At 51.8% G+C, this 24,773-nt stretch overlaps 3 protein-coding genes across 3 annotated transcripts; 2 read left to right on the forward strand and 1 right to left on the reverse strand.

Moving 5' to 3' along the window:
- Window positions 1–666: 666 nt before the first annotated feature.
- Shd (Src homology 2 domain containing transforming protein D) lies at window positions 667–5,702 on the forward strand. The gene is made up of 6 exons (XM_051177561.1): window positions 667–1,009; window positions 1,998–2,103; window positions 2,179–2,358; window positions 2,987–3,095; window positions 3,326–3,445; window positions 5,486–5,702. Exons 1-6 carry the CDS (start codon window positions 731–733, stop codon window positions 5,673–5,675), a joined length of 984 nt encoding a protein of 327 aa, XP_051033518.1. The 5' UTR covers window positions 667–730; the 3' UTR covers window positions 5,676–5,702.
- Window positions 5,703–7,306: 1,604 nt separating this feature from the next.
- Window positions 7,307–11,357, reverse strand: Tmigd2 (transmembrane and immunoglobulin domain containing 2). Its single transcript, XM_051177238.1, has 5 exons — window positions 11,142–11,357; window positions 9,755–10,114; window positions 8,116–8,151; window positions 7,836–8,037; window positions 7,307–7,752 (listed from the first exon to the last, which is right to left on the reverse strand). Exons 1-5 carry the CDS (start codon window positions 11,182–11,184, stop codon window positions 7,506–7,508), a joined length of 888 nt encoding a protein of 295 aa, XP_051033195.1. The 5' UTR covers window positions 11,185–11,357; the 3' UTR covers window positions 7,307–7,505.
- Window positions 11,358–14,823: 3,466 nt separating this feature from the next.
- On the forward strand, window positions 14,824–24,690 carry Fsd1 (fibronectin type III and SPRY domain containing 1). Its single transcript, XM_051177544.1, has 13 exons — window positions 14,824–15,003; window positions 15,993–16,088; window positions 16,381–16,512; window positions 16,937–17,038; window positions 18,180–18,202; window positions 18,377–18,498; window positions 19,395–19,604; window positions 21,944–22,042; window positions 23,207–23,366; window positions 23,681–23,760; window positions 23,904–24,155; window positions 24,259–24,347; window positions 24,448–24,690. The coding sequence occupies exons 1-13, from the start codon at window positions 14,989–14,991 to the stop codon at window positions 24,556–24,558; spliced, it is 1,491 nt and encodes a 496-aa protein (XP_051033501.1). The 5' UTR covers window positions 14,824–14,988; the 3' UTR covers window positions 24,559–24,690.
- The last annotated feature ends 83 nt before the right edge of the window (window positions 24,691–24,773 follow it).

Below are 24,773 nucleotides of genomic sequence, written 5' to 3' on the forward strand. Positions count from 1 at the left end.
CTGGAGGTTAAGAGATCTGCGGGTGAGGGTTACTGGCGGGGAGGAGGAGGTTAAGGGAACTGGGTGTTAAGGGAAGGCGAGGTTAAGAGATGGGGGGTAAGGGATCGGGAGGTGAAGGAGTACGGAGGCGGGGTTTAAGGGATCGGGTGGTTAAATGATATGGATGGGGGTTAAGGGATCTGGGAGGTTAAGAGATTGGTGAGTAAGGTATATAGGGGATTAAGAGATGGGGATTAAAATAAGGGAGTAAGGGATGGGAGGTTAAGGAATCTGGGAGGTTAAGAGATGGGGGATTAAGGGATAAGGGGTTAAGAGATGGGAGGCAGGTAAGGGGTAAGGGAGTTAAGGGAATGGATGGGGATTTAAGGAATCAGACCGGTCAGACTCTTGGGAACGGACAGCAGCCCACAGGGAGTACGACCCTCTGGGTGGCCCAGCCTCTGGCAACCTTGTGCATGGAGCTCCAGGGGACAGCTGCACTGACACCATACTATGTCTCCTGCAACTCAGACCACCGAAGTGCATGGTTCCTATAACACTGGGGTCACCACCTGCTGTTCCAGCCTAGGACTCCTGACCCCACCTCCTCCTCCTCTTCCCCCTCCTCTCTCCTTTCGCTTCTTCCTATCCCTGTTTTCTCCCCACTCCTTCTTCCCCCCCCCCTCCCAGGACGAGCTGCCAAGCGCGCATGGAAGCCCTGGTCTAACACCAGCCTATTTCGGGGACACCGATGGCCAAGTGGCTCCGTGACTATCTGAGCTTCGGTGGCCGGAGGCCCCCACCGCAGCCGCCCACCCCCGACTACACCGAGAGCGACATCCTACGGGCTTACCGCGAGCAGAAGGACCTGGACTTCGAGGATCCCTACGAGGACGCCAATGGCCGCCCCGAGCCAGAGCCCACCGGGCCAGGAGACTCTAAGTACGACTCTCCCAGGCACCGGCTGATCAAGGTGGAGGCTGCGGATATGGCCAGAGCCAAGGCCCTGCTGAGCAGCCCTGGGGAGGAGGTGCGTCCCCACCTCAGTTCCTTAGCCCACCGCCGCCATAGAGTATAAAAGCTTCTGGGCTAGCCAGCGGTCCCCTAGAGCCATTCTCCATTCAGAAAGAGGGTGGGCGCTGTTTTTGTTTTATGTGAGACTCGGTGCAAGGTAGCCCAGGCTGGCCTCAAACTCACTACTTAGCTAGCGGACTCCTGCCTCTACTTCCCTAATGTGTGTCACAGGATGGCAGGCGTGTGTCACACTCGAGGTTTATGTTGTGCATGATGGAGGCTGGACCTGGTGCATGCTGGGCAAACACTCTACCCACAGAACTTTGGCCCTGCTTAGTTCTATGGCACTGTTTCTCAGCCTGCTAGCCACACCCCTTTTGTGTTCAACAACCCTTTCACAGGGGCCACCTAATACCATCAGAAAACACAGATATTTACTGTGATTTATAACAGCAGCAAAACTACAGTTATGAAGTAGCAATGAAAATAATTCACCACAACATGAGAAACTCTATTGGAGGGTTGCCACTGCACCAGGAAGTTGAGAATCACTATTCTGTTGGTTTGTTTTGGTTTTCAGACAGGTTCTCTCTGTGTAGCCCAAGCTGGCCTAAAATGCGTAATCGTCCTGCCTCTAAAACCTCTGAAAGAGGGAACATGAGAGAAGGAAAGGACACAGGGAGACAAGACAGACTGGAATTAAACCCTGCCTCATACTCACCAGCTGTGTGACCCTGACCAGGGTCTGTTTTTGTTACCTCACCCATAAAACTGGCTTATCTCCTTACTAAGAGCTTAGGAGCTGTTATTGGAACTATATCAGAGGGCTCTGGGGACTGGGTTTGAATTCTCAAAACCCACTTAGAGAGCTGAGCAGGTGGGTGCAGGAGGGATCCCAGGACTTCCTGACCAGTCTAGCTCTGAGAAATGTGGAATGGCCCAGCACGGGCAGGCAGTGTCACATGACAGGGGCACCCAGAGCTACCCTGAGCCTTTCCCAGCAGCCTGAAGAAGACTCTGAGTACTCGGATCCTTTCGATGCCCAGCCTCAGCCACCAGCCTCAGATGATGGGTACATGGAACCCTATGATGCCCGGAGCAGCTCGAGTGGTGAGTGCATAGGGCTGAGGATGAGGACAGGGTCCTACGGGGGAAAGAGGGTGACCAGTGTCTCCTCTACTCCAGAACGGCCAAGCAGAGCCGTCCAACTTTACGATACTCCTTATGAAGAGGAGCAGAATGTTGAGCCAGAAGACGGGGCGTCTTCCGGCCAGAGCAGGCTGCCTCTGGAGGATGAGAGGCCAGCGGATGAATACGACCAGCCTTGGGAGTGGAAAAAAGATCACATCTCCAGGGCCTTCGCAGGTATGTGCAAGGTCAGGCCCCTTGGAGGCCTCCTCCCTCTACTGCCTCAGCTCTCACTAACATCAATTCTCCTCCAGAGAAAATGCCTTTTTCTCCCTACCCCGTCCTGTGTAGTCTTGGAAAGAGATGTGGCTGTGACTTGTGGTCATTATAGAACCAACCCAATAGGGCGATTGTAGACTAAATACTGTAAGACACTCACTTGTGTGGCAGCGAGGGGTTTTTAGGAGATATCACGTGATAAACTTGGAGTCAGACAGTTTCTTGCTAAATAGAGTTAGGATTAACCTAAAGAATATCAAATAACCCAGGTCGGGAAGGATGAGGCCATGACCTGAAGTGTGGATAGCCCCTGCTTACAAACCAATTACAAACTTCCAACCCATCCCTATTGGCCACACTCCCTGTGCTCTGATTCTGTCAGTCAAGACACGTTGCCCTATTCCATGGTGCCTGATTTCTGGGTGGCCACGCCCCTTCACTTCTGAGGACCAATCACAGCTTCTGTGTCAATTCTGTCCTACCTTAGACTCCACCTCCATCTCCTGGGCTCTGATAGGCTACCCCAAACTGAGATCCCACTGGCTGGCTCCTGTCCCGCTCTTAGCCTCTCACCTTCCTCTCCCAGTACAGTTTGATGGCCCTGACTGGGAACGGACCCCAGGCTCGACCAAGGAGCCCCGGAGACCGCAGCCTGCAGAGCGCGTGGATGCAGCCCTGGCCCTGGAGAAGCAGCCGTGAGTGCAGATGTTAGAGGAGGGGTGGCCCTGGGGACCCAGAAACCGCAAAGGAGCTGGGGTCTTATTCATTCATTCATTCACTCATTCATTTCTTTAGTGAGGGTCTCATGTAGCCCAAGCTGGCCACATTCACCATGTCCAAGGGAATTGTCTGGTTGTGCCTTGGGGCCCTTCCCTCGGCCCCCAGGTGTGTGAAGTCAGCTGGAGGTATCTGTCCCCATACCCAGGTGGTTTCATGGCCCCTTGAGCCGCATGGAGGCCGAAAACCTTTTGTCCCTCTGCAAGGAAGGCAGCTACCTAGTGAGACTCAGTGAGACCAGAGCTCAGGACTGCATCCTGTCCCTCAGGTGAGACCTAGCCTCAGGGCCAGTGCCTGGATACCCCCCCCCCGCCAGTGGGTGGGGCTCCCTGACCAGTGGGTGGGGATTTCTGGAAAGTGGGCAGGCTTTCAGGTGGCTGGGTGGGGCTCCTGGGCCAGTGGTTAAATGGGTCCAACATGGATGAGCTTGGAAGCCTAGCAAGAGATCCAAACCTCAGGGGGCACAGGGAACCAGGGTCCAAGGTTCTTTTGAATGGCCCCTTCCAAAACTTGAAATGCAGCCTTAGGTGTGAAGGCAGATTCTCAGAATGTTCTAGCAAGCACTTGTGTTTGAGGCTCTGGTTCCTTAAGGTGCCTAAAGTGTTGAGTTCAGTATACTACCACATAGCCTGTCATCCCAGGAGGGCAGGAGGATCAGGAGTTCAAGTTCAGCCCCAGCTAGTCATCCTATTTGAGGATATTCTAGGCTATATAAGACTGTCTTAAGAAAAGCAGGGAAGGGGCTGAAGTGGCAGCAGTGGTTAAGGGCGCTTGCTGTTCTTTGGGAGGACTTGGGTTCAGCCCCTACCTCAAGTGGCTCACAAGTCTCTGTAATTCCAGCTCCAGGGAATATGACACCCTCTTCTAACCACGCACACATAGTAAAAATAAAATACAGCTGGGTGTGGTGGTGCATGCCTTTGATCCCAGCACTGCAGAGGCAGAGGCAGGCAAATCTCAGTGACTTTGAGACCAGCTTGTATTACAGAGTGAGTTCCAGGAGAGCCAGAGCTGCTACACAGAGAAACTCTGTCTTGAAAAACGAATAAATAAAATATAGATCTGGGCTGGTGAGATGGCTCTGTAGATAAAGGTGCTTGCTACCAAGCCTGAAGAACTTTGAGTTTGGCTGGGCGGTGGTAGTGCACGCCTTTAATCCCAGCACTTGGGAAGCAGAGACAAACAAACAAACAAAACCTTGTGTTTGATCCCAAGATCCTATATGGTAGAAGTAGTGAACCAACCTCCACAAGTTGTCCCTGACTTCCACAGGTGTACTCCCAATACACATATAAATAAGCAAATAACAAATGTAAAAAAATATTTTTCAAAGGGGGCACAGGAATAGAGTCAGTTTCTTCATTGACTCAACGTTATTAGAACACCTACCTGGGATTGGAGAGATGGCTCAGAGGTTAAGAGCACTGAGTGCTCTTCCAGAGGTCCTGAGTTCAATTCCCAGTAACTACATGGTAACTCACAACCATCTATAGTGAGATCTGGTGCCCTCTTCTGGTGTGCAGGTATACAATGAAGGCAGAACACTGTATACAAAACAAAACAAAAACCCTGCCTCCCCTCTATGAGCTGGGGTCCTGGCACAAATGAACTCAAACTCAATTCCAAAATGGGATTTTGGAAGATGGAAGTCTGTGAGATAGCCCCTTCTACAGAAGTGACATTTAGGCTGAACTGGAAGCCATCAGGGCCAGGGTGAGAAGAGGTCTAACTGCAGAGCTCAGACTGCTCTGGAACAACTCACAGATACCTGCCTGCCTCTGTCTCGAAAGTATTAGGGTTAAATAAATAAATAATATGTTTAACCTGGTTATTTATTGTAAGGAAGAGGTCTCACTATGTAGCCTTGCCTGGCCCAAACTCACTATGTATAACAGGCTACTCTGGAATTTGTATCCATCTGCCAACCTCTGACTCTCAAGTGCTGTGATATTTCTTTTACTTTTGTGCATGTGTGGATGTAGAGGTCAGAGGACAACTTTTGGGGTTCAGTTCTTGCCTTCCACTTTGTGGCTTCTGGGGAATTGATCTCAATTCAAGCTTGGCTGCAAGAGCCTTTACCCTCTGGTCCCTCTAACTGGTCCAGAACTGAGCTTCAAGGAGAAAGATACCCTACAGAAACATGGAGATCAGGAAGTCACTCCTGTCAGTCCTGCAGAGAGGTATTGAGTGGGGCTGTCAAAGGTGTCCCTGAAGTCCCAAAGCCTACCATGCACCTGTGAGAAGGTGGCTGTGGAGAGATGGAGAGGAAAATGGGTCTGGGGGACTGACGCTCTGCCTTGACCCACAGGAGCAGTCAGGGATCCATGCATCTGAAGTTCGTGCGGACCCGGGAGAACCAGGTGGTGCTGGGCCAGCACAGCGGACCCTTCCCCAGCGTTCCCGAGCTGGTCCTGCATTACAGTGCCCGTCCGCTGCCTGTGCAGGGCGCTGAGCACCTGGCGCTGCTTTACCCTGTCGCTGGCAGCCAGAGCCCCTGAGCTGCCAAGCCAGGGAGGGGACAGGGGGACGCAGACTCCCTCCAAGCCAAATCTTATGCCCTCTGGGAGGTTTCAGGGTCCCCCTCGCCGTGGCCAGGCCAAACCTGTAAACGGGCTTTGCCGAGGGGGAGAGGGGAACGAGGGCGCTTGTTGCCAGGTCTGAGGGGTTCAATCCCAGGAACCCACATGGCGGCAGCAGAGAGCAGACATTGTAAGCTGTCCTCTGATTAGCACACAAGGCACACACCATAAATAAATAAATATAATAAAAACGAATTTTAAAACCGTGTCATTCCCTGCTGTTCTTTCGGGGCTGTGGGGAGAGGCCAGGCGACCACTCAGACCTTGGAGTGTTCCCAAAGCCATAGCTAGCACAGGTGCCTGTGGGGACCGAGCAGGGAATGACAAAGCCTTTGTCACAGGGACCCAGCTGGGCTTAGAAGCTAAATGTCCCCAGAGGCGGAGACAACTCCGCCTCATCCCAGCCTACAGCTGAGCCTCTGGCCTCCCAGGCAGAGCAGACATCTTTCCCCTGGGAAATCCACAGGAGTGGGGGAGGGGAGACAGAAGCAGTCCTTGTCACTTCAAGGTGACAGTTGGGTAGGGATAGAACCCATGGTACAGTAGCTCTGACCCTGGGCTCTTACTTGTTTCACTCCAGAAGCCATATGGTGGCCTATTGAGCAGGAAGGGGTAGTCCAGGCTTGAGTGTGGACACCCTGCTTACTGGACAAATAAAAGTAAGGGAAGGTAGGAAATTATGTAATTATAATTGAAATGCATGTGGGTAAGTGCACGTCGTGCAGGTGTCTGCAATTTTTTTGTTTTGGTTTTTTTTGGTTTTTCAAAACAGGGTTTCTCTGTATTGCTTTGGAGCCTGTCCTGGAACTAGCTCTGTAGACCAAGCTTGGCCTCAAACTCAGAGATCCTCCATCCTCTGCTGGAAGTGCTGGGATTCTCCAACGCCCTGCAAGGTGCCTGCAGTTCTGAGCCACCAGAAGTGGCTTAGGGGAATCTGTCTTCGGAAAGGACAGTTTGTACTCTTAACCTCTGAGTCATTGCTCTAGCCCCTATTGTAAAAATATAAGGCAGTCAATCAGCACTCAGGAGGCAGAGGCAGGAGGATCTCTGTGAAATTCAAAGCCAGCCTGGTCTACAGAGCCAGGACAGCCAGGAAAAATCAAAAAGTGGATAGACTCTTCCTGGGTAAAGTGTGTTATGGCAGGCCATCTCCAGGGACCCTGGGACCCACGAATGACTCTTCATCATTGGTAGCACCCCAACCAACACAGCCACAGGCTTTAGCTTTGCGTCTTTAAAGAGCCTTATTAAACCTGGGGTTAGCGGTGCAGGCTTGTCACTACAGCTACTGTTGAGATTGAGGTTGCAGGCCAGCCTCAGCAACGTAATGGGAATTTGTCTCAAAGTAAAAAGGAAAAACAACTTGGGATGAGAATCAGTAGAGACCACTTAGAATCCCCCAGTGATAAGTTTGGGCATAGTCACGGTGGAGCCCCGCCTAGAATCCCCCATGAGGGACTGGGGGCGTGATCGGGGTGGAGTCCCACCAGTATCTTTCAGTGAGGATGGGGGTATATTTCAGGGTTAAGTCACATGGTTGAGTCCCTGGATCCAGGCACAGTACTAAAAGGAGCCTTTATTGACAGTCCCTGGATCATGTCATCGATCTCAGCCTGTAGCTGTTGGATGCCCTCTCCCTTTACAGAAACAGTGCCGCCCTCACATAGCTTTTGTCCAGGTCCACTTTGGGTCTCCAATGCCTCTTTTGACTTCGAGGATCCATCTCAGCTTGTGGCTTGCCCTTACCTCCTAGGGCTTGCTTCTAGAAGATGCACAATGGGGGTGGCTGGGCCTGGGGCTGTGTTTGGAGACCGGAAGTTGATGGCGTGGGGCAGGCTTGGGGAAGGTGGTGGAATAGATAGCTTGGACTCTGTGGTCCCTGGCTGTGTCCTCCTTAGACCGGGCCTGAGGCCTGTGTGGAGTCTCCCGGGGCCGGTAGAGGACATTGCTATAGAAAGAATTTCCTGGGGGCACTTGACATAAATCAAAGGTGACAGAAAATTAAGAGTGGCCAGAGCTGTCTTGGCACGGACCAGGGAACAGCCTTCCCTACTTCACTGCCTTCTCTCCCACCCCTACCCGCTCCCCCATCTCCCTTGGCAGGAAGACACAGTTCCCATCTCTGCCACACGGGGGCGGTAGCACCATGTACCAAGACGCCCGTGAGACTCACCTGGGCAGGTGCTCTCCCGTCGACACCTGCTGAGACCCCACAAGACAGCACCCAGCACCACCAAGGCTGCCACCACACACCCAGCCACCAGAAGCATCAACAGGAGCCCTGGGTGGGAAGACAGAGGGAACTGTGTCGGAGAGGGGTACACGGGATGGGGCAGGTGGGGGGAGGGGAAGGGCTCACCTGAAGGGCGGGAGGTCTCCTTCAGCTGGAGGCCACCTACAGGGAAGAGGTTCCTGTCTCAGGAGGGTGACCACTGTGGAGCCCAGACACCTGCAGCCACTCTCCTCCCTGCCTCGGGATATTGAACCTGCCTGTGTGATGTGGGCAGGTGTCCACACAGAACCTCAGTATCCTCTTCTGAAAACAGGTGAGGAAGCATAAAGGTCTTCTTGGGCTATCAGTGGGGTGTAACTTCGAACTAGGGATTCCATTTGGGATCCCTCCAAATGCTTCTTGAGACCCTCCCTCTTCCAAGTGACTTCTGCCCCCAGCCCCTCACTCTACCTCTCACCCAAACCCCAAATCTTAATCCAAAGCACACTAGATACCCTCACCCTCAGTTCATTCTGCCAACAGTGGAAAGCCCAGGGCTGTATGTGGCAGGATTGGTGATGGAAAGCTGGCGCTCAAGCCCGGCTCACATAGCCACTTAAGGAACATACAGTGCTACAGTCCAGGCCTATATGATTGCTAGGAACTGCAATTCAAGGTGGGGATTTCCTGACTTAGAGAAGACGGGTCATCCCCAAACCCTCCTCTTGCAGGTGCTGATGCGGGCAGGGGTCCCTGGAGGCTGTTGGGGGTAGAGAAGCCAGCTGGGTGTAGCTGCTCCCCACCCCCACAGTATGCTACCTGGCTACTCCTCAGTGAGCCACACAGCCAGAGCACAGCTCCTGCAATGACAACATGCCATGTTTGTTGCTAGCTGAGGAGGGCACACTGGGTGCTCCATCCTGGAGAACGGAGGCTCGCACAACACAGACTGGCAGAGACCACTGAGTGAGTGTCAGGCCAAGGCCACTGGGGTCCCACAAGACCCTGCCATGACAGAACGGGAGGGGTGAGTGCCCTGTCCCAGGGCAACCAAACTAAACACAGTGTGCTTGCCTTTGTTTTGTTTCAGACAGTGAGGCCCAGGCTAGTGCTGAACTCTCGGCAACCCTCCTGTCTCGGCTTCCTGTGAGAGCAGAAGGATAACAGGCAAGCGCCCCTGCCACATCCCACTGAAGTTCATCCTCCAGAAAGCTAGGACGACAGGAGTGTGCCACCACACCTGGTTCTTCTGTCACATACTGATTTTTAGATAGGCTTTCCCTCTGTAGACCAGGCTAGCCTCTCAAGTTACAGGAGGATAGGTCTGCCAATGTGTAAATGACTCTTTATGTTTGATTATGCGTGCATGAAGTGCCAACAGTGACCAGAAGGGAGCCATAGGGTCCCCTGGGGCTAGAGTGACAAGGGCTGTGAGCTGCCATGTGGGTATTGGGAACCAAACCCCAGTACTCTTTAAGAGCAGCCAGTGTTCTAACAGCTGAGCTGCCTCCCCAGCCCCTCCCACAGCTTTTTGAGATAGGATCTCATGTAGCCCAGGCTGGCCTTGAACTTTTGACCCTCCTGCCTCAACTGCCTGCTTCTTTTCTTTCTTTCACTCACAATGGAACCAAAACTAGCTTTGAGCCTGGCTTCTGCCTCAGCTTCCCAAGTGCCAGTGCCACAAGTGTGCCGTGAGTAATTTTATACTCAGCTAGGACCTGAGATTTAGGAGTCTGGGGATTCTAGAGCCTTCCCTACCCTCACACCCCTTCATCTCCATTCATACCTTCCTCTACCAGGACCTTGGTCCCATTGCCCTCGGCCTCCTGCAACTTGGGGATCTCCAGAGTGGCCCGGCACACATAGTCCCCGCTGTCATTGAGGCTTACGTGACCCAGTCGCAGGCTGAGGTTTGTGGGCGGCCACCAGGACAGCTGTTCCCGAGACCCACAGCCCCCAGGGTTGAGGCTGCCATTGGAGATGAACAGGTGGCAAAAAACCACATTGTCCCGGACCCACTCCACACGCAGCCTCTCCCAGGCCTGAGTCTGCTTCACCCCACAGGACAGCAGTATCTCCTCGCCTTGTGTCACCCTCACCAATGGGGGCCACTGCTGCACACTCAGGCTCATAGCTTCCTGCAGGCCTGGGAAAGACACAAGTGTCACCATGGGGGCCTGAGTTCGAGTCCCTAGAACCCTGAAGAAGACAGAACATTGTGGTGTCACCCTGGGCTGGGACAAGGAACCTAGAGGATCCATGAGCTCTCTGCCAGTTGGCTCCCACATGCAAACCTCAGGCCAAGAGACTGGACCTCAGAAAATGGGTGGAGATGGACTGAGGAAGCTTCTGGGGGTGAATATCAGGCCTCTGTACACACATGTACACATACACACACTCACACACATACACACACAAACATACACACAGATGCACACACACACACACTCACTCATACACAAACATACACACTATCACATTCAACCACATACATTCACACAAACACAGACACACAAATACATACACACAAACAGGCACACATACATACACACACATACACATGGACAAGCATATACACATATAAATACATACACACACATAGACATGCATGTGCACACAAGTGCGCGCCACCCAACATAGGGGCCAACATGTTGGGTCAGCAGGTGAAGGCACTTGCTGCCAAGCCCAAGGACCTGAGTTCCATTCTCCACAGCCCACATGGTGAAGGGGAACAGACAATACTGGAGATGGCTTGGTGGTTACTGGGACTTCAGGAGACCCCACACCTCTGTCCTGAGGGGGGGCCTGCACTCACATGCACATATACACACCCCAGTTATATACTTTTTTAAAATGCGGGTAGAGCATGGTGACACACACCTTTAATCCCGGCTCTCCAGAGGCAGAGGCAGGCAGGTCTTTCAATTCCAGCCCAACCGATGCTACATAGTGGGATCCCCTCCCCCAACACCACCAAAAGCAAGAGCCTGTCTCAAGGAAACAAAAGAGTGTGGGGCCTAGAGGCTGGGGTGTTTCGGGTGGTGGTTTGGGTCCTCTGAAGGCCCTGTAAGGACCCAAGCATCCAGTTCAAGGTAGTTCTGATGGTGATCAGACAGCCTATGTGGGCGAGGCAGCAGGAGGGATACACAGGGTGGGAGCCCCCAGGTACTCACCCCAGAGCTGCAGCAGGATGAACACCCAGCCAGAAGACCCCATCCTGAACCATCAGGCCCCAGACTGGCCCTGAATGCCGGGGTCACCCAGCCCCCACTCACACTCTTCCTGTCACAGCATCCACCCCACCCCTGCTGAGGTGACACTGTGGGTGGGGAAACACAGAGGGCAGACAGACATCCTGTGCTTCAGGCTGTGGGGGGAAAGGGGTCCAGTTCCTTCCACCCAAAGCATTCTACATACAAAAGGGAGTATGGGCAGTAGTGGCCCCGCCCTTAGTCCCAGCACACAGGGGGCAGAGGCAGGTGGATCTCTGTGAGTCTGGTCTACAGAGCAAGTTCCAGGACAGCTGCTCCAAAGCCCCACAGAGAAACCCTGTCTCAAAAAGAAAAAAAGAAAATTTAAAAAGGGAGTATGCATCCATCTGTGGGTGCAGAGACTGGGTGTTTGGGAGTGAAAGTCCCTCTAGAAGATACTACATACAGAGGACAGAGGAAGAGCAATAACAGAGTGCCAGGCAGAGGGACATGGGAGAGTAAGTGCTAGATGGGGGGCCTGAGCTGGGCTCAGTGAGCAGAGCAGTTGTCCAGCATGGACGAGGCCTGGTAGAGCACACCCATCATCCCAGCAGTGGAGAGGTAGAGGCAGGAAAATCAAGGATTCAAGGGCAGCCTTGGTTACATAGGGAGCATGAGGCCAGCCTGGGCAATGTGTTGCTTCTCAAAAATCAATCAATACATTAAGATCCTTATATGGAAATAATAGGATAAAAGGGTAGATTCTCCAATTTACTTGAATCCAAAAAAAAAAAAAAAACAACTACTAGTCTTACATATTTTACATTGGTGTGGATTTTGCTTTACTGTTACAAATTTAATGGTGATTTTGTTACACTTTATGTACATTTCTACTCTTGTTTAAGGAGTTGTGTTTATGCAGCTTATTCAAAAACTGTAATGTATAATAAAGAAATATAGATTAGGGGGCTGGAGAGATAGCTTAGTATTTAAGAGCACTGGCTGCTGTTCCAGAGGACCAGGGTTCAATTCCCAGAAACTATATGGCAGCTCACACCTGCCTGTAACTCCAGTTCAAGGAGATCTGACACCTTCACATCAATGCACATGAAATGAAGTAAACAAACAAAATACAGATTAATAGTTGTCTATAATAGTCAAAGTTATAGTCATGTCAGATGTTCTCAAGTTCATACAGAGATGTATTTCAGATAGGTGATCTTCAAACACTTCAAAGACCTACAGAATATGGCATTTAATATGTTAAATAACCTAAGGCTTTTCATGACAGTGAGACCATCTGCTCCTGGCAGCACAAATCCACTCCAAGAAGATGATGGGCATTGAAGAAATGCTGTATGGAGTTTGTGTTCTTTGTGGCAAAAGTTAGCCACTGGGCAAAGAAACTGAGCTTATCTCAATTGACAGTTACTGTCCAAACTAGACCAGCAAGACACAAGAAAGGTGACTGCTGCTTTGCCAAGACAGGGTGGAAGAGTCCTTCAGATTATCCTGGTTGACAGAAAAGTCTGCCATATGTGCTAGGTCTATAGGCCAAAGATGGACGCCGAACATTACAGAGATGTCCTTGTCATTAGGTAATATTTCACCCTTCTGGGGCCTTTGATGGAGTTGAAGTCTATATAGTTATAATTATCATTTTCCTTAGTTATAATAGAAAATAAATTAGATACAAACCTTAGATTCAGCCAGGCTGTGGTGGGTGACACACACCTTTAATACCAGAACTTTGGAGGCAGAGGCAGGCAGATCTCTCTGTGAGTTCAAAGCCAGCATGATTCCAGAACAGGTTTCAAAGCTACTCAGAGAAACCCTGTATCCAAAAACCAAAACCAAACAAAACCTTAAACTATCAAGATAAGACAGATAATAAGTATTTTCTCTATTTTTTTTTTCAAGACAGAGTTTGTCTTTATTGCTTTGGAGCCTGTACTGGAACTCGCTCTGTAGACCAGGCTGGACTCCAACTCACAGAGATCCTCCTGCCTCTGCTTCCCTAGTGCTGGGATCAAAGCCGTGCACCACTAATGCCAGCTACTTTCTCTAATTTTTGCCAAATACAAATGGATTAGATATTGTTACTGTAATTCTTACTTAATAACTCTATTTGTGTGTGTGTATACACACACACACACATACACACATACTTCTCTACTATATTAAGGTTAAATCCTTCCCTTTTAATTAAACAAAAAGAGGAAAATGCAGTAGGATAATATTCTTGTACACTGTAAAGATTTGTCACTTGAATTGGTCTAATAAAACGCTGATTGGTCAGTACCCAGCCAGGAAGTTAGGCAGAGCAACCAAACTAAGGATGATGGGAAGGAGAATTGTGGAAATCAGGAATCCACAGCGAGATGCAGAGGGAGCAGTAGATGAATGTGCCATGCTAATAAAGGTGCTCCTTTGTGGCACAACATAAATAAGGAATATGGGGTAACTTAAAATGTAAGAGCTAGTTAATAATAAGCCTGAGCTATTGATCAAGCATTTATAAGTAATAGTAAGCCTCTGTGTGGTAATTTGGGAAGCAGCTGCTGGATATTTGGCTCTGAGTAGCTCTGAGACAGGAAACTTCCACCTACAAGATTTGCCTTAATTCCTGGGTTCCTAAATCCTTTCCTTGTTAAAGCACTTGGCATTAGGCCAGGCTTCACATGGCTCAAGTACAGGCCATGTCAGTGGATTTCTGTGGTGACTTTGGTTTCTCATGGGTGTGTGCTAGGTGTAGTGGGGCACTCCTTTAATCCCAGCACTCAGGAAGCAGAGGCAAGGGAATTTCTGTGAGTTTGAGGCCAGCCTGGGGTACGTAGAGAAACCTGCTCTGATAGCAAAAACGGGTCACCCTGTTCTCAGTCAAACCACAAGGATATCAGTGACTTCCTGTTGGGCTGTGTATATACAGCTGTCCTCAAGTCCGACTATGGTCAACCAACCCCATGGGAGGTTGGTGCCCCTGTCTGGGTGAACAATACTGTCTGAGCCCATCGAGGCCAATTGTGTCTCTTACCAGTTCTGGGTGCAGAATCGGGGATCCAAGGTCCTAGTCACCAGCTCTGAGCCTCAGCCCCACTCTGGGGTCAGTGGCCACTGCAGTAGATTTCAGAGTCTCACCCAAGCACTGAGTGACCTACTTTCTCACTGGGTACTTCCTGGAATTGTTCTGAACCACAAGGATGGCCCTGTCCTGGGCAAAAGAGCAGTGTTTAAAAGACCCTGGGGTGGATGAGACCCAGACACTGCCAGGTTGGTCCTGAAGCCAGGGCTTGTAGAGAGGTTTGGGCTCGGCAGGGGGTTGGGGGTGGGGGATATAATCTGGGGCTTTGTGGAATGTGTAGAAGCTTGTTCACTAAGTGACTATAATGCTGAAATCTGGTTGGTTGTACAAGCAAGCCTGTGTGCCAGTTCTCAGAGCAGTCTGGGTGCCAATTTGAATAGCAAATGGGAACGGTGTTGGTGTGAATAAGGAGTGGCCCTAAGGGCACAAGACAGGAACCTGAGGCCAAAGCCAGATATCCTGACTTCTGCCTGGCTCTCTTTCATCCCCAGTATCACACACAGGCAAATACCCAGGCTCGGGAGGAGGGCGAGACCAAGCTCCGTACTACATTTCCCAGCAGCGCCGATCATGGGGCGCATGCGCATTGCATGCAGTGATGGAGCGCTGACCGGGGGCGCGGCGGCGGAGTCGGCGAGGGCGCGGAGGGCTAATTGGCTGCCGGCTGCAGCCAAGGAGGCTTGAGTGTTTGGAGAACCAGCTGAGGGGGAGCCCGTGGCAGGGTCGGGGCGACCCAGGGCTGCAGCTATGGAAGACCAGAGGGTAGGACTGGGAGGGATGCGCGGAGCGGGCACGGGGAGGGACCAGGTGATGCCGCAGCGCCCCTCCCCCTCACGGGCCATCCGCACCTTGGCTCGGGTCAACCTGCAACCCCTCCCCCCCTCACGCAGCTCCTCATCAGCTTAGCCTGGGGCTCAGCTAGGGCCCCACCCCACAGATCACCGCTCCCCAGCTTCGCAGTGCCCAGTCCCCCTCCCTGGGTGGGAATGAGAAACCAGAGCCCTCCTCCACCTGCCCAGGGGATCCCCTTCTCCAAGTCCCGCCCTTCACAAGTGGGACCTTAGGCCTGCAACGGGAACTCCATCCACTTCTCAGGTTCTCCTGACCCACGCCTATCACACCTCGCCCAGGAGAAGTTTGTTTCTCCATATAGCATTTTACCCCAGACTAGCCCAGTTGGACTCTGGAACTCGCCTTGCCCAGGCTACCCTTTCACTGCAGTTCATCTTCAACTTTCAAGATGCAGATACTAACCTGGGGTGTTGGTGATGCACACCTGTAATCCCAGCCTTGGGGGGTAGAGACAAGAGATTGATGTGAGTTCCAGGCTAGCCTGGGCTACACAACGAGACCCTGGTGAGGTGGCTCAGTGGGTAAAGTGCTATGCAAGCATATGAACCCGAGTTCAAGTTCCCAGTGCCCGAGTAAGAAATTAGTGCAGCTGGGGACAGGGACATAGGAGGATCCCTGGGACTTGATGGCAGCTAGCCTGGCCCAGGCTCAGTGAGAGAACCTCCCTTAAATAATAGGTGGAGAGTGAGAGAAGGAGATAACCAGCATTGACACCTGGCCTCCACATACCCACAAACCAAACCCATATAAGCTCAGTGTTCAGGCCACAAAACAAGGGTCCATCCCTGAGAGGATGGCTCTGTGCCTCAGTTTCCTTCTTTGGGATGGGGATGTCACATCCTCACCCCAGGCCTGAATCCCTGGAGGGCAGTGCTCACCCACACACCTCTGTTCCTCAGGAAGCCCTAAGAAAAATCATTACCACTCTGGCTGTGAAGAACGAGGAGACACAGACATTCATCTACTCCCTGAAGCAGATGCTGCTGAATGTAGAGGTGAGTAGAGCAGTTGGTTCTGCAGATTTTGGTGGAGGGTTGCATGGAAGACAGGAAGAGGCCAGGAGGTGTCTCTACCCTCAGTCTCCCATCTGCATGACCCTTGCCTTTTTTTTTAATTTAATTTTTTTTGCCCCAGAGTTTCTCTGTGTAGCCCTGGCTGCCCTAGAACTCACTCTGTAGACCAGGCTGGCCTTGATCTCATAGAGGTCCACCTACCTCTGCCTCCTGAGTGCTGGGATTAAAGGAGTGCATCACTGTACCTGGCTTATGGTGGCCTCTTCCTATGCAGGCAAACTCAGCCAAAGTGCAGGAGGACCTGGAAGCTGAATTCCAATCCCTCATGTCGGTGCTGGAGGAGCTGAAGGAATCCATGCTGATGAAGATCAAACAGGACAGGGCCAGCCGCACCTATGAGCTGCAGGTGTGAACATGCAACCACTCCCTCCAGAGCCCCTGGTCCCCTCCTAACCCTTCCCTGAAATGTCTTCTCTGGCACCACTACCCCTCTACGATCTCCCAGTCCTTTCCATCAGTCTTCCCAGAACCAGGGTAACCCTCGTACCTCCCATGACTCCCATGAACTCTCCAGCTCCAAGCTGGCATCTCTCACATTGTCCCCAAATTTCATCTGACTTCTCAGGCTCCCACATCCCCACCTGTGGTAACTGGGATCCTGGGGGACTCATGTGTGAATTCACCCCAGCCTGGCTCAGTCAGTGGTGCTAGAGTCTCCAGTCTGCTCTTCCTGTCTGGGGCTCTATTAGGCTGTGGGTCCTGGAGATGGCAGAGCTCTGGGTGGGTATGTAATGGTTAAGGGATCTGTCCCCATTGCACGCTGCCCACAGAACCAGCTAGCCGCCTGTACTCGTGCTCTGGAGAGCTCTGAGGAACTCCTGGAGACAGCCAACCAGACCCTGCAGGCCGCAGACAGCGCTGACTTCCCTCAGGTGGGTATCAGTGAGATGACACATAGGGTCCCTGGGGCGAATGCACTGTGTCCATTTTTTGTTTTTTCTTCCTGAATTTTGAGATAGGGTTTCTTTGTGTAGCCCTTACTGTCCTGGAACTCTCTTTATAGACCAGGCTGGCCTGAAACTCACAGAGATCCACCTGCCTCTGCCTCCTGAGTAGTAAGATTAAAGGCATGCACCACCACTGCCAGCTAGTTTTGTTCATTTATATCACACATATTTCTTTGTGTGTGGAGCCCCTCAGCACTCCTACCATCCTTCCTTGTGAGTATGTGGATCAGCCTCAGGTCTATGAGCAAGCATCTTTACTAGATGAGCTTCTCCCGAATGCACAAGTTATTTTATTTAGACAGTGCCTCCAAGCAACATGAAGCACAAGTATGTCTCTGAGACTATTCAGTGAAGGGCTGGGGCATAGTGGGTAGAGTGTTTATCGAGCATGCACCAGGCCCTGGGTCCCATCCCCAGCACCCCATAGGCCAGGTGTGGTGGTGCATACCTATCACCCTAGCAATTAGGAGGATGATCAGAGTCAACCTCAGCTATGCAGTGAGTTCCAGGCCAGCCTGAGCTACACGAAACCCTATCACAGAAAGCAAAACAAATTGGCTCATTGAATAAATAGTATAATTTCATGCCACCTTGTGGTAAGTGTATCAGTATTGCTCAGAATGAGCTTTTACTTTGTGAAGCGTTTGTTCTTTTTTCTGAGATTTCTGTTAAGCTGGGCAGTCTATATTTTGGTTTGTTAAATGTGCTTACTCAGCTGGTGACGTGACTCTGGGGGGAAAGATGCTTGCAGCCAAACCTCACAATCAATCTCCGACCCCACATTGTGAGAGGAGAGAACCAACTCCTGAAGGTTGTCCTCTGACCTCCACACACACATGCACACATACAAATAAATGTAATTTTAAACACTAAAAATAAACATGCCTGCTGTGTAGGCTGAGCACAGAATGGGGGCTGGGGTGGGGTCTCATCGTCCCTTTGACACACAGCCTGGCAGAGAGAGATCTTTGCCAAATGCCAGCTGCCATGCCTCATTCTCCCTGCCTGTATAGTGGTACAGATCTAGGTGACACACACCATTGATTTCTGCTCTGTCCTTTTCTAGGCCGCCAAGCAAATCAAAGATGGGTAAGATGCTGAGTAAGGTTCCTCTCCCAGAGTACTGCCTGTGTGGGGACACCACTGGGGGAGGCCAGGTCCCTGAGCACTGCACAGGAACACAGGCCAGGGGTCCCCAGATGTCCCAGCCTGGACCCTCTGTTACAAAGCTGCTATGGATCGCTCCTACTTCCCTCCTTGCAGCGTGACCATGGCCCCTGCCTTCCGATTGTCGCTCAAAGCCAAGGTCAGCGACAATATGAGTCATCTCATGGTGGACTTTGCACAGGAACGGCAAATGCTACAGACTCTCAAGTTCCTGCCTGGTGAGATGGGGACCTGTCTGGGAGTCCAGGACTAGAAAAGGACTGGAGTGGAGCCAGGGAGTTTTAAACACACACACACACCACACCACACACACACACATATACACACCACACCACACACACACACACACACACCACACACAACACCACACACACACATAGACACACACACCACACACACCACACCACACACACACACATACACCCCCCCACACACACACCACACACACCACACCACACACACATACAATACCACACCACACACACACCACACCACACACCACACACACACACACACACACACACACACAACCCTGGTTGAGTTGCAATTGCACAGATTGGGGCCTACTCAAGCCCCACCTACAAGGGGTGGGATCTGTGCCTGTCATATCTATGGACAGAGCCCATGCAGGGGTGGGGCCTGTTGCCATGTCTGTGGGTGAAGCCCTGGTCAAGGCCTTCAGATAGGGCTGGGCGCCCCATCCATCTCCCATCCCCCTTGCCGCCTTGTGGGCGGTTGTCTTGGGGATGGGCCCTAGTCAACCCCACCCATGTGGGGGTAGAGTCTGTGGGTGCTATGGGTAGGTGGGGCTTCAGTTTGGCTCCCTCTACTGGGTACTGGTAGCCTGGTAAGGCCCTATGCTGGGGATCCCAGGAGACCTCAGCTCCCTAGGAGGACTATGGTGGGATTGTCTCCCATAAAAAGCCACACTCTTAGTTGGTAGAGAATTCTGGAAAAGTGCCAAGTGGTAATAACCTGAGAAGGTACAGAGAGAGCACATTTTGGCCTGACCCACGTGACCCCAGGAGGCACCAGCTTCAGCCCCAGTCCCTCAGGGCTCCACCAGAGTAGTCTGAGAACTCAAACACTGGCCCCTCTTCCTGTGCCCTGGTAGTGCCAAGTGCCCCCATCATTGACCTGGCCGAATCCCTGGTGGCCGATAACTGTGTGACGTTGGTGTGGCGCATGCCTGATGAGGACAGCAAGATTGATCACTATGTGCTGGAGTACCGCAGGACCAATTTCGAGGGTCCACCCCGACTCAAGGAGGACCACCCCTGGATGGTCGTCGAGGGCATCCGGCACACTGAGCATACCTTAACAGGTGGGGAGCAGCCCTCCGTGAGTGTGCATGGATGGGCAGGTGAAGGAGCACATATAGGTGTGTGGGAGAACATTGCCTCTCAGGTGTGTTGGGGAGCACTCCAGGGTAAGTGAGGGGCATTTACAAGCAGATGAGAAGTATGGCCATTCACATGGGGGAGCATGCTCAGGTGCATGAAGGAGCAGACAGGCTTTTGGGTGGGGAGATACAGCCGGATGGGCATTCTCAGGCAACTGAAGGAGTACTCCCTGAAAAAGTAAAGGAGCACTCCCCAACGAGGTCCATTCCCAGGAAGGAGAGGATGCATACCCTGACAGGAGAAGGAGCACTCTCAGGCAAGAGAAGGAGCATTTGCATTTGGGGAGCAATCCCAGCTCATCTTGGTTGTATGGCTCCCAACCACCCACCTACCTCCTGGTTCCATTGCCCCATCGACTCAAGTTGTATTGGGACTTCTGGCTTCCTGCAACTCCTGGGGTCTGAGAGCGGGCTGGTGGAGTTAGCCCCTCAGAGCTATCCACAGAACAGAAGGCAAGATGGATGGGTTTTTCCTGTGTGGAAAACAGGTTTCTCAAAGCCATTTGAAAGCAGGGGAAACTGAGGCACTGGAGTAACTTCACCCTTATCTTCTCTGTAGCTCTACCATTCAGCTGCTGTTCCTTCATTCTAGCCGTTTGTGTGCCAGTGTCAGTGGTCAGTGTTGGCCATCAACCCTCAGTGGCTTATTTTCTGAGATGGGTGTCAGTGGCCTGGAGCTCACAGCTAAGCTGACCACCAAGACCCAGGAATCCTATCTCCACGTCGGGGTTGCAGTCTGCACATGCCACTCCTGGCTCTTTCCTGGGTGACAAGATTTGGTCCGTGAGGAATGTGAATTCCTGCAGCTTTCCCAGCAAGCATTTCCTCAGCCCTTCACTCACTAGTGAACTCCCAGTCCTGGCATTCAAGGGGATCCCCTCAGATACTCAGGGAGTTTCTGGGTAGTTAGAAGAAGTCAGAACATCTAGACACCCATACAGTGGGCCAGAGGAAGATCAGGAGACAGGAATCAGGGCCTAATGAGTGTACAAAGCCTTTCAGAACTGGGAACCCCTGATTTTCCCTCCCTAACTCTCAGTCCTCGAGCTATAATCACCAGCCTGCTAGTTATCTGTAATTAGCATCCACAGTTAATAAATGAGCATGCTAATTTCAGGAGAATGGTCGTGCCAGCCAGTGCCAGAGCCCCAGAACCTACTGCCTTCCGATCTGTACAGAAATCAAAACAAACCTACCCTTTTTTTCATAGGACCCCAGAATCCGTGCCCCAGGCCCCTCCGCCTCTTACTGGTTTCATTATACCTTTTAGCTGGGGTTAATCACAGATACAAGTGCAGCGAGGGCTCTCATCTTCCCACTGATGGCAGCTTGTGGGGTATCTACAGTTCAACTCCAAGACAAAGAAATGAAGGGGAGCATGGCTCAGGTGCCAGAGTGCTCATCTAGCAGGGAGGAGCCATGGGTTCCATCCCCAGCTTGGGGCAAACTGGTCATCTCAGCACCGGGGAGGTGAACGCAGGAGGATCATGAGTTCAAGGTCAGACTTGGCTACATAGAGTGTTTGGAGTCAGCCTGGCCTACATGAGACCTGTCATATGAAAAAGAAATAGAAATGGGGAGGGGGTTACGTACGCCTTTAATCCCAGCACTAGGGAGACAGAGGCAAGTGTATCTGTATGAGTTCAAGGCCAGCCTGCTTTACAGAGCAAGTTCAAGGCCAGCCTGAGCTGCACAGCAATACCCTATCTCAAAAACAAACAAAAAAGTCAAATGGGGCCTGTGTTCTGGACTGTTCTGGTGAGCTCTCTGATGACTGAGTGAGCTGTAGAAGGTTCTAGTGCACAGGGTGGTGACTGTGGTGTTCCATAGCAGCCGGGGAGCTCACAGGAGGCTGACAAACACATAAGGCCAGGCATTAACGTGTGTCCTGGTACCCTGAGTGCAAGGGGACAGTATGCAGAGAGATGAGCAGGGAGGCCAAGGACAGGGAAAGAGGGTAGAACAGGCAGGCTCAGCAGTGATAATCAAGGGTCCCGTTAGGCTGCTCAGTGGTTAGAGCACAGGTGGCTGTTGCAGAGGATCTGGGTTCTGTTGCCAGCACCCGTATGGTGGCTCATGACCACCTGTGACTCCAGCTCCAGGGGATCAGACACCCCTTTCTTGCCTTCACAGGCATTGAGCACAAATGGTGCACAGACACATAGATGGGCAAAATACCCACATACATAGAAATAAATCTTAGACAGACTGACAGACTGGGGTGGGGCCCTTATGATCTTATATCCTCTCTTCATTCCTAGGTCTCAAATTTGACATGAAATACATGAACTTCCGTGTGAAGGCCTGTAACAAGGCGGTAGCTGGTGAATTCTCTGAGCCGGTGACCTTAGAGACACCAGGTGACTGCTTCCCACCCCTCCCTGACTGGATATCTCCCATCCATCCTGGTGTCCTGGGCCATCCTTCATAAGGGTCTTAAAATGGGATAATGTGACCTTGTTGCTCTGGCTGCCAGAGAGCTCACACTCAGTCTACAATGGCCATCTTCTGTCTTTGCTGGGATATCTTGGGTTCTTCCATTTTTGTTTTTCAGGTTTTTTTTCTTCTGTTTGTGAGGGTGACCTGTGGATTTTATTGTATTTTACATGTATTTTTGTGCATGACCTCATAGGGGAAGGGACATCATTATCAGGGGTCATTCCTCAGGTACTGTCCACCTGGCTGGACCCAGCCCTAAGAATTACCCTATCTCTGCCTGTCCCATGCTGGGGTTACAAATGCCCAACATGTGTGCCTTGTTTTTAATGTGGACGCTAGGAATTAGGATCGGGGGTTTTATGGCAGTGGTTAAAATTGTTTAAATGATTACTGTGTGACTTTTCTTTGCATTTCTGTCAGTGCAGTACAGCTGTGCAGTGCCCACAGATGCCAGGGGGACAGCTGGAGTTACAGTTGTGAGGTACCCTGTGGGTGCTGGGAACCAAACCCAGGGTGCTAACCAGTGAGCAACCTCCAGCCCCCTCCCTTTCTTTAAAAAAAAAAAAAAAAATATTTATTTAGTTTTTGGAGACAGGTTCTCACTAGGTAGCCCAGACTGGAAGTCACAGTTCTGTGGCTTTAGCCTTACAAGAGCTGGAAGTGCAAGTGTAGATAGCTAGAGTAGTCTTCCTATCTCTCCTTCCCTCTATCCTCTGTAGATCTGGGGACAGAATATAGTCATAAAAACATATTCTATAGTCTCCCACAGTGACTCTTTTATAGATCATCTTTGGTAGTCCCTCTGCTGTCTAGCCTAACTCCCTCCTGCTGTAGCCCTGTTCTTTCTTTGGGGCCTACCCTCAGTGGAAGCACAGGGCAGAGAGACCAGCTTGAAAATGTCTCTAGACGCCAGAGACATTTAGAGTACAGATCTTTTACATGGCCACTTCCCCCAACCTTCCTATTCCTGTATTGCCCCTCCTGTCCATCTCCCTCAGCCTGGGTCACCAGCTGCCTGTCTTGTCTCTGTGTTTATCTGGGTTTCCCACCTCTGTGACCCCCCCCCCTCGTCTCCCTGGCCCCAGCATTCATGTTTCGCCTGGACGGGTCCACATCTCACCAGAACCTTCGAGTGGAGGACCTCTCCGTCGAGTGGGACGCCATGGGAGGGAAGGTCCAAGATATCAAGGCTCGAGAGAAAGAGGGCAAGGGCCGGACAGCATCCCCTGTAAATTCCCCAGCCAGGTAGCCCATCTCCCCCGTCCTCTGAGTCTCTAGTGGACACGCTCACCATGGCCAGTTTTGTCAGGACTGGGATGGAGGGAGGGGCCTGGGGGTATAACAGCTTCTTTGCATAAGAATGACTGACAACAAGGGTTCCGATGGATGAAATAGGAGGGTTGTGGATTTTTTTGTTTTTGCAGCATCTGACCAGTTAGTTGGTTAGGCATCTTCCAGCTGAGGGAAATGGCAGGCACATTTACAGTGGCTAGCATGAACCAGGGAGGCTGCCCCTGGGAAAGGTGAAACCTGAGCTAAGGCTTCCTTACTGTCCACAGAGGGACTCCATCTCCCAAGAGGATGTCTTCAGGTCGTGGGGGACGGGACCGCTTCACAGCTGAGTCTTACACGGTGCTGGGTAAGAATGGGAGATGAGGTGAACTAGGGAGATGGAGCAGCTGGGGGAGTAGCTTGACGCAAGGGAGCAGCTCAGAAGTATGTGGGCACAGGAGGTGCACACCCTTGACTCCATCCTGCCCATTCCCTGTCCTTGTGCCACAGGGGACACGCTGATTGACAGTGGGGAGCACTATTGGGAAGTGCGATTTGAACCAGACAGCAAGGCCTTTGGCCTGGGTGTAGCCTACCGAAGCCTGGGCCGCTTTGAGCAGCTGGGCAAGACAGCTGCGTCCTGGTGTCTGCATGCTAACAACTGGCTGCAGGCCAGCTTCACTGCCAAGCATGCCAACAAGGTCAAAGTGCTGGATAGCCCTGTGCCCGATTGCCTGGGTGTACACTGCGACTTCCACCAAGGTGCCGTCACTTTCCCTTCCACAGCCCCAAAGCTCCGACTCTTCCCCTAGTCCTCACACCCCCAAGTGTCTTGACACCTGTATCCCTGTTCCCCTCACCCCAGGCCTTCTGTCTTTCTACAATGCCCGCACCAAACAGCTCCTGCATACCTTCAAGGCCAAGTTTACACAGCCCCTGCTTCCAGCCTTCACAGTGAGCCGGTTGCAGTGGGAGGGAGTGGGTGGGGGATGGTGGACTTGTTTCTGGGTCCTATGACTCCTGGTTGAGCCTTCCTGTTCCTCAATCTCCCCAGGTGTGGTGTGGAAGCTTCCAGGTGACAACAGGCCTGCAGGTCCCCAGTGCTGTGCGCTGCCTACAGAAGCGGGGTAGTGCCACCAGCAGTTCCAATACCAGCCTCACCTAGGCCGGGGCCACCTGCCAGCTGGGGCGCATCAGCCAGCATCTCCACCTACCTGCTGCTTGGAGCCTTAACTCTGGAAGGGGGATCAGGATTCTTCCCCACCTCACTTCATAATAAAGATGAAACACTGGCCATGCTACTGTGCTGGTTCTTGGGGATGGGGCTTAGGTGAGTCAGACCTTGCACTTCTTAGCTGTGAAATGGTCTTGCCTTGTGGA

The sequence above is a fragment of the Phodopus roborovskii genome, unplaced genomic scaffold, assembly GCF_943737965.1.
Source record: "Phodopus roborovskii unplaced genomic scaffold, PHOROB, whole genome shotgun sequence".
In the NCBI taxonomy this organism is placed as follows: domain Eukaryota; kingdom Metazoa; phylum Chordata; class Mammalia; order Rodentia; family Cricetidae; genus Phodopus; species Phodopus roborovskii.

What these genes read in the sequence shown, in the direction of transcription:
- Shd (XM_051177561.1), top strand. Translation starts at nt 731, where the DNA reads ATGGCCAAGTGGCTCCGTGACTATCTGAGCTTCGGTGGCCGGAGGCCC. An exon ending in TGAGCAGCCCTGGGGAGGAG is followed by an intron (nt 1,010 to 1,997) that starts GTGCGTCCCCAC and finishes CTTTCCCAGCAG; the next exon opens with CCTGAAGAAGACTCTGAGTA. An exon ending in TGCCCGGAGCAGCTCGAGTG is followed by an intron (nt 2,104 to 2,178) that starts GTGAGTGCATAG and finishes CCTCTACTCCAG; the next exon opens with AACGGCCAAGCAGAGCCGTC.
- Tmigd2 (XM_051177238.1), bottom strand. Translation starts at nt 11,184, where the DNA reads ATGGGGTCTTCTGGCTGGGTGTTCATCCTGCTGCAGCTCTGGG. An exon ending in CAAGGTCCTGGTAGAGGAAG is followed by an intron (nt 8,152 to 9,754) that starts GTATGAATGGAG and finishes TCTTCCCTGTAG; the next exon opens with GTGGCCTCCAGCTGAAGGAG. An exon ending in GGAGACCTCCCGCCCTTCAG is followed by an intron (nt 8,038 to 8,115) that starts GTGAGCCCTTCC and finishes CTTCCCACCCAG; the next exon opens with GGCTCCTGTTGATGCTTCTG.
- Fsd1 (XM_051177544.1), top strand. An exon ending in GCCAAGCAAATCAAAGATGG is followed by an intron (nt 18,203 to 18,376) that starts GTAAGATGCTGA and finishes CCCTCCTTGCAG; the next exon opens with CGTGACCATGGCCCCTGCCT. An exon ending in TGAGTCTTACACGGTGCTGG is followed by an intron (nt 23,761 to 23,903) that starts GTAAGAATGGGA and finishes CTTGTGCCACAG; the next exon opens with GGGACACGCTGATTGACAGT.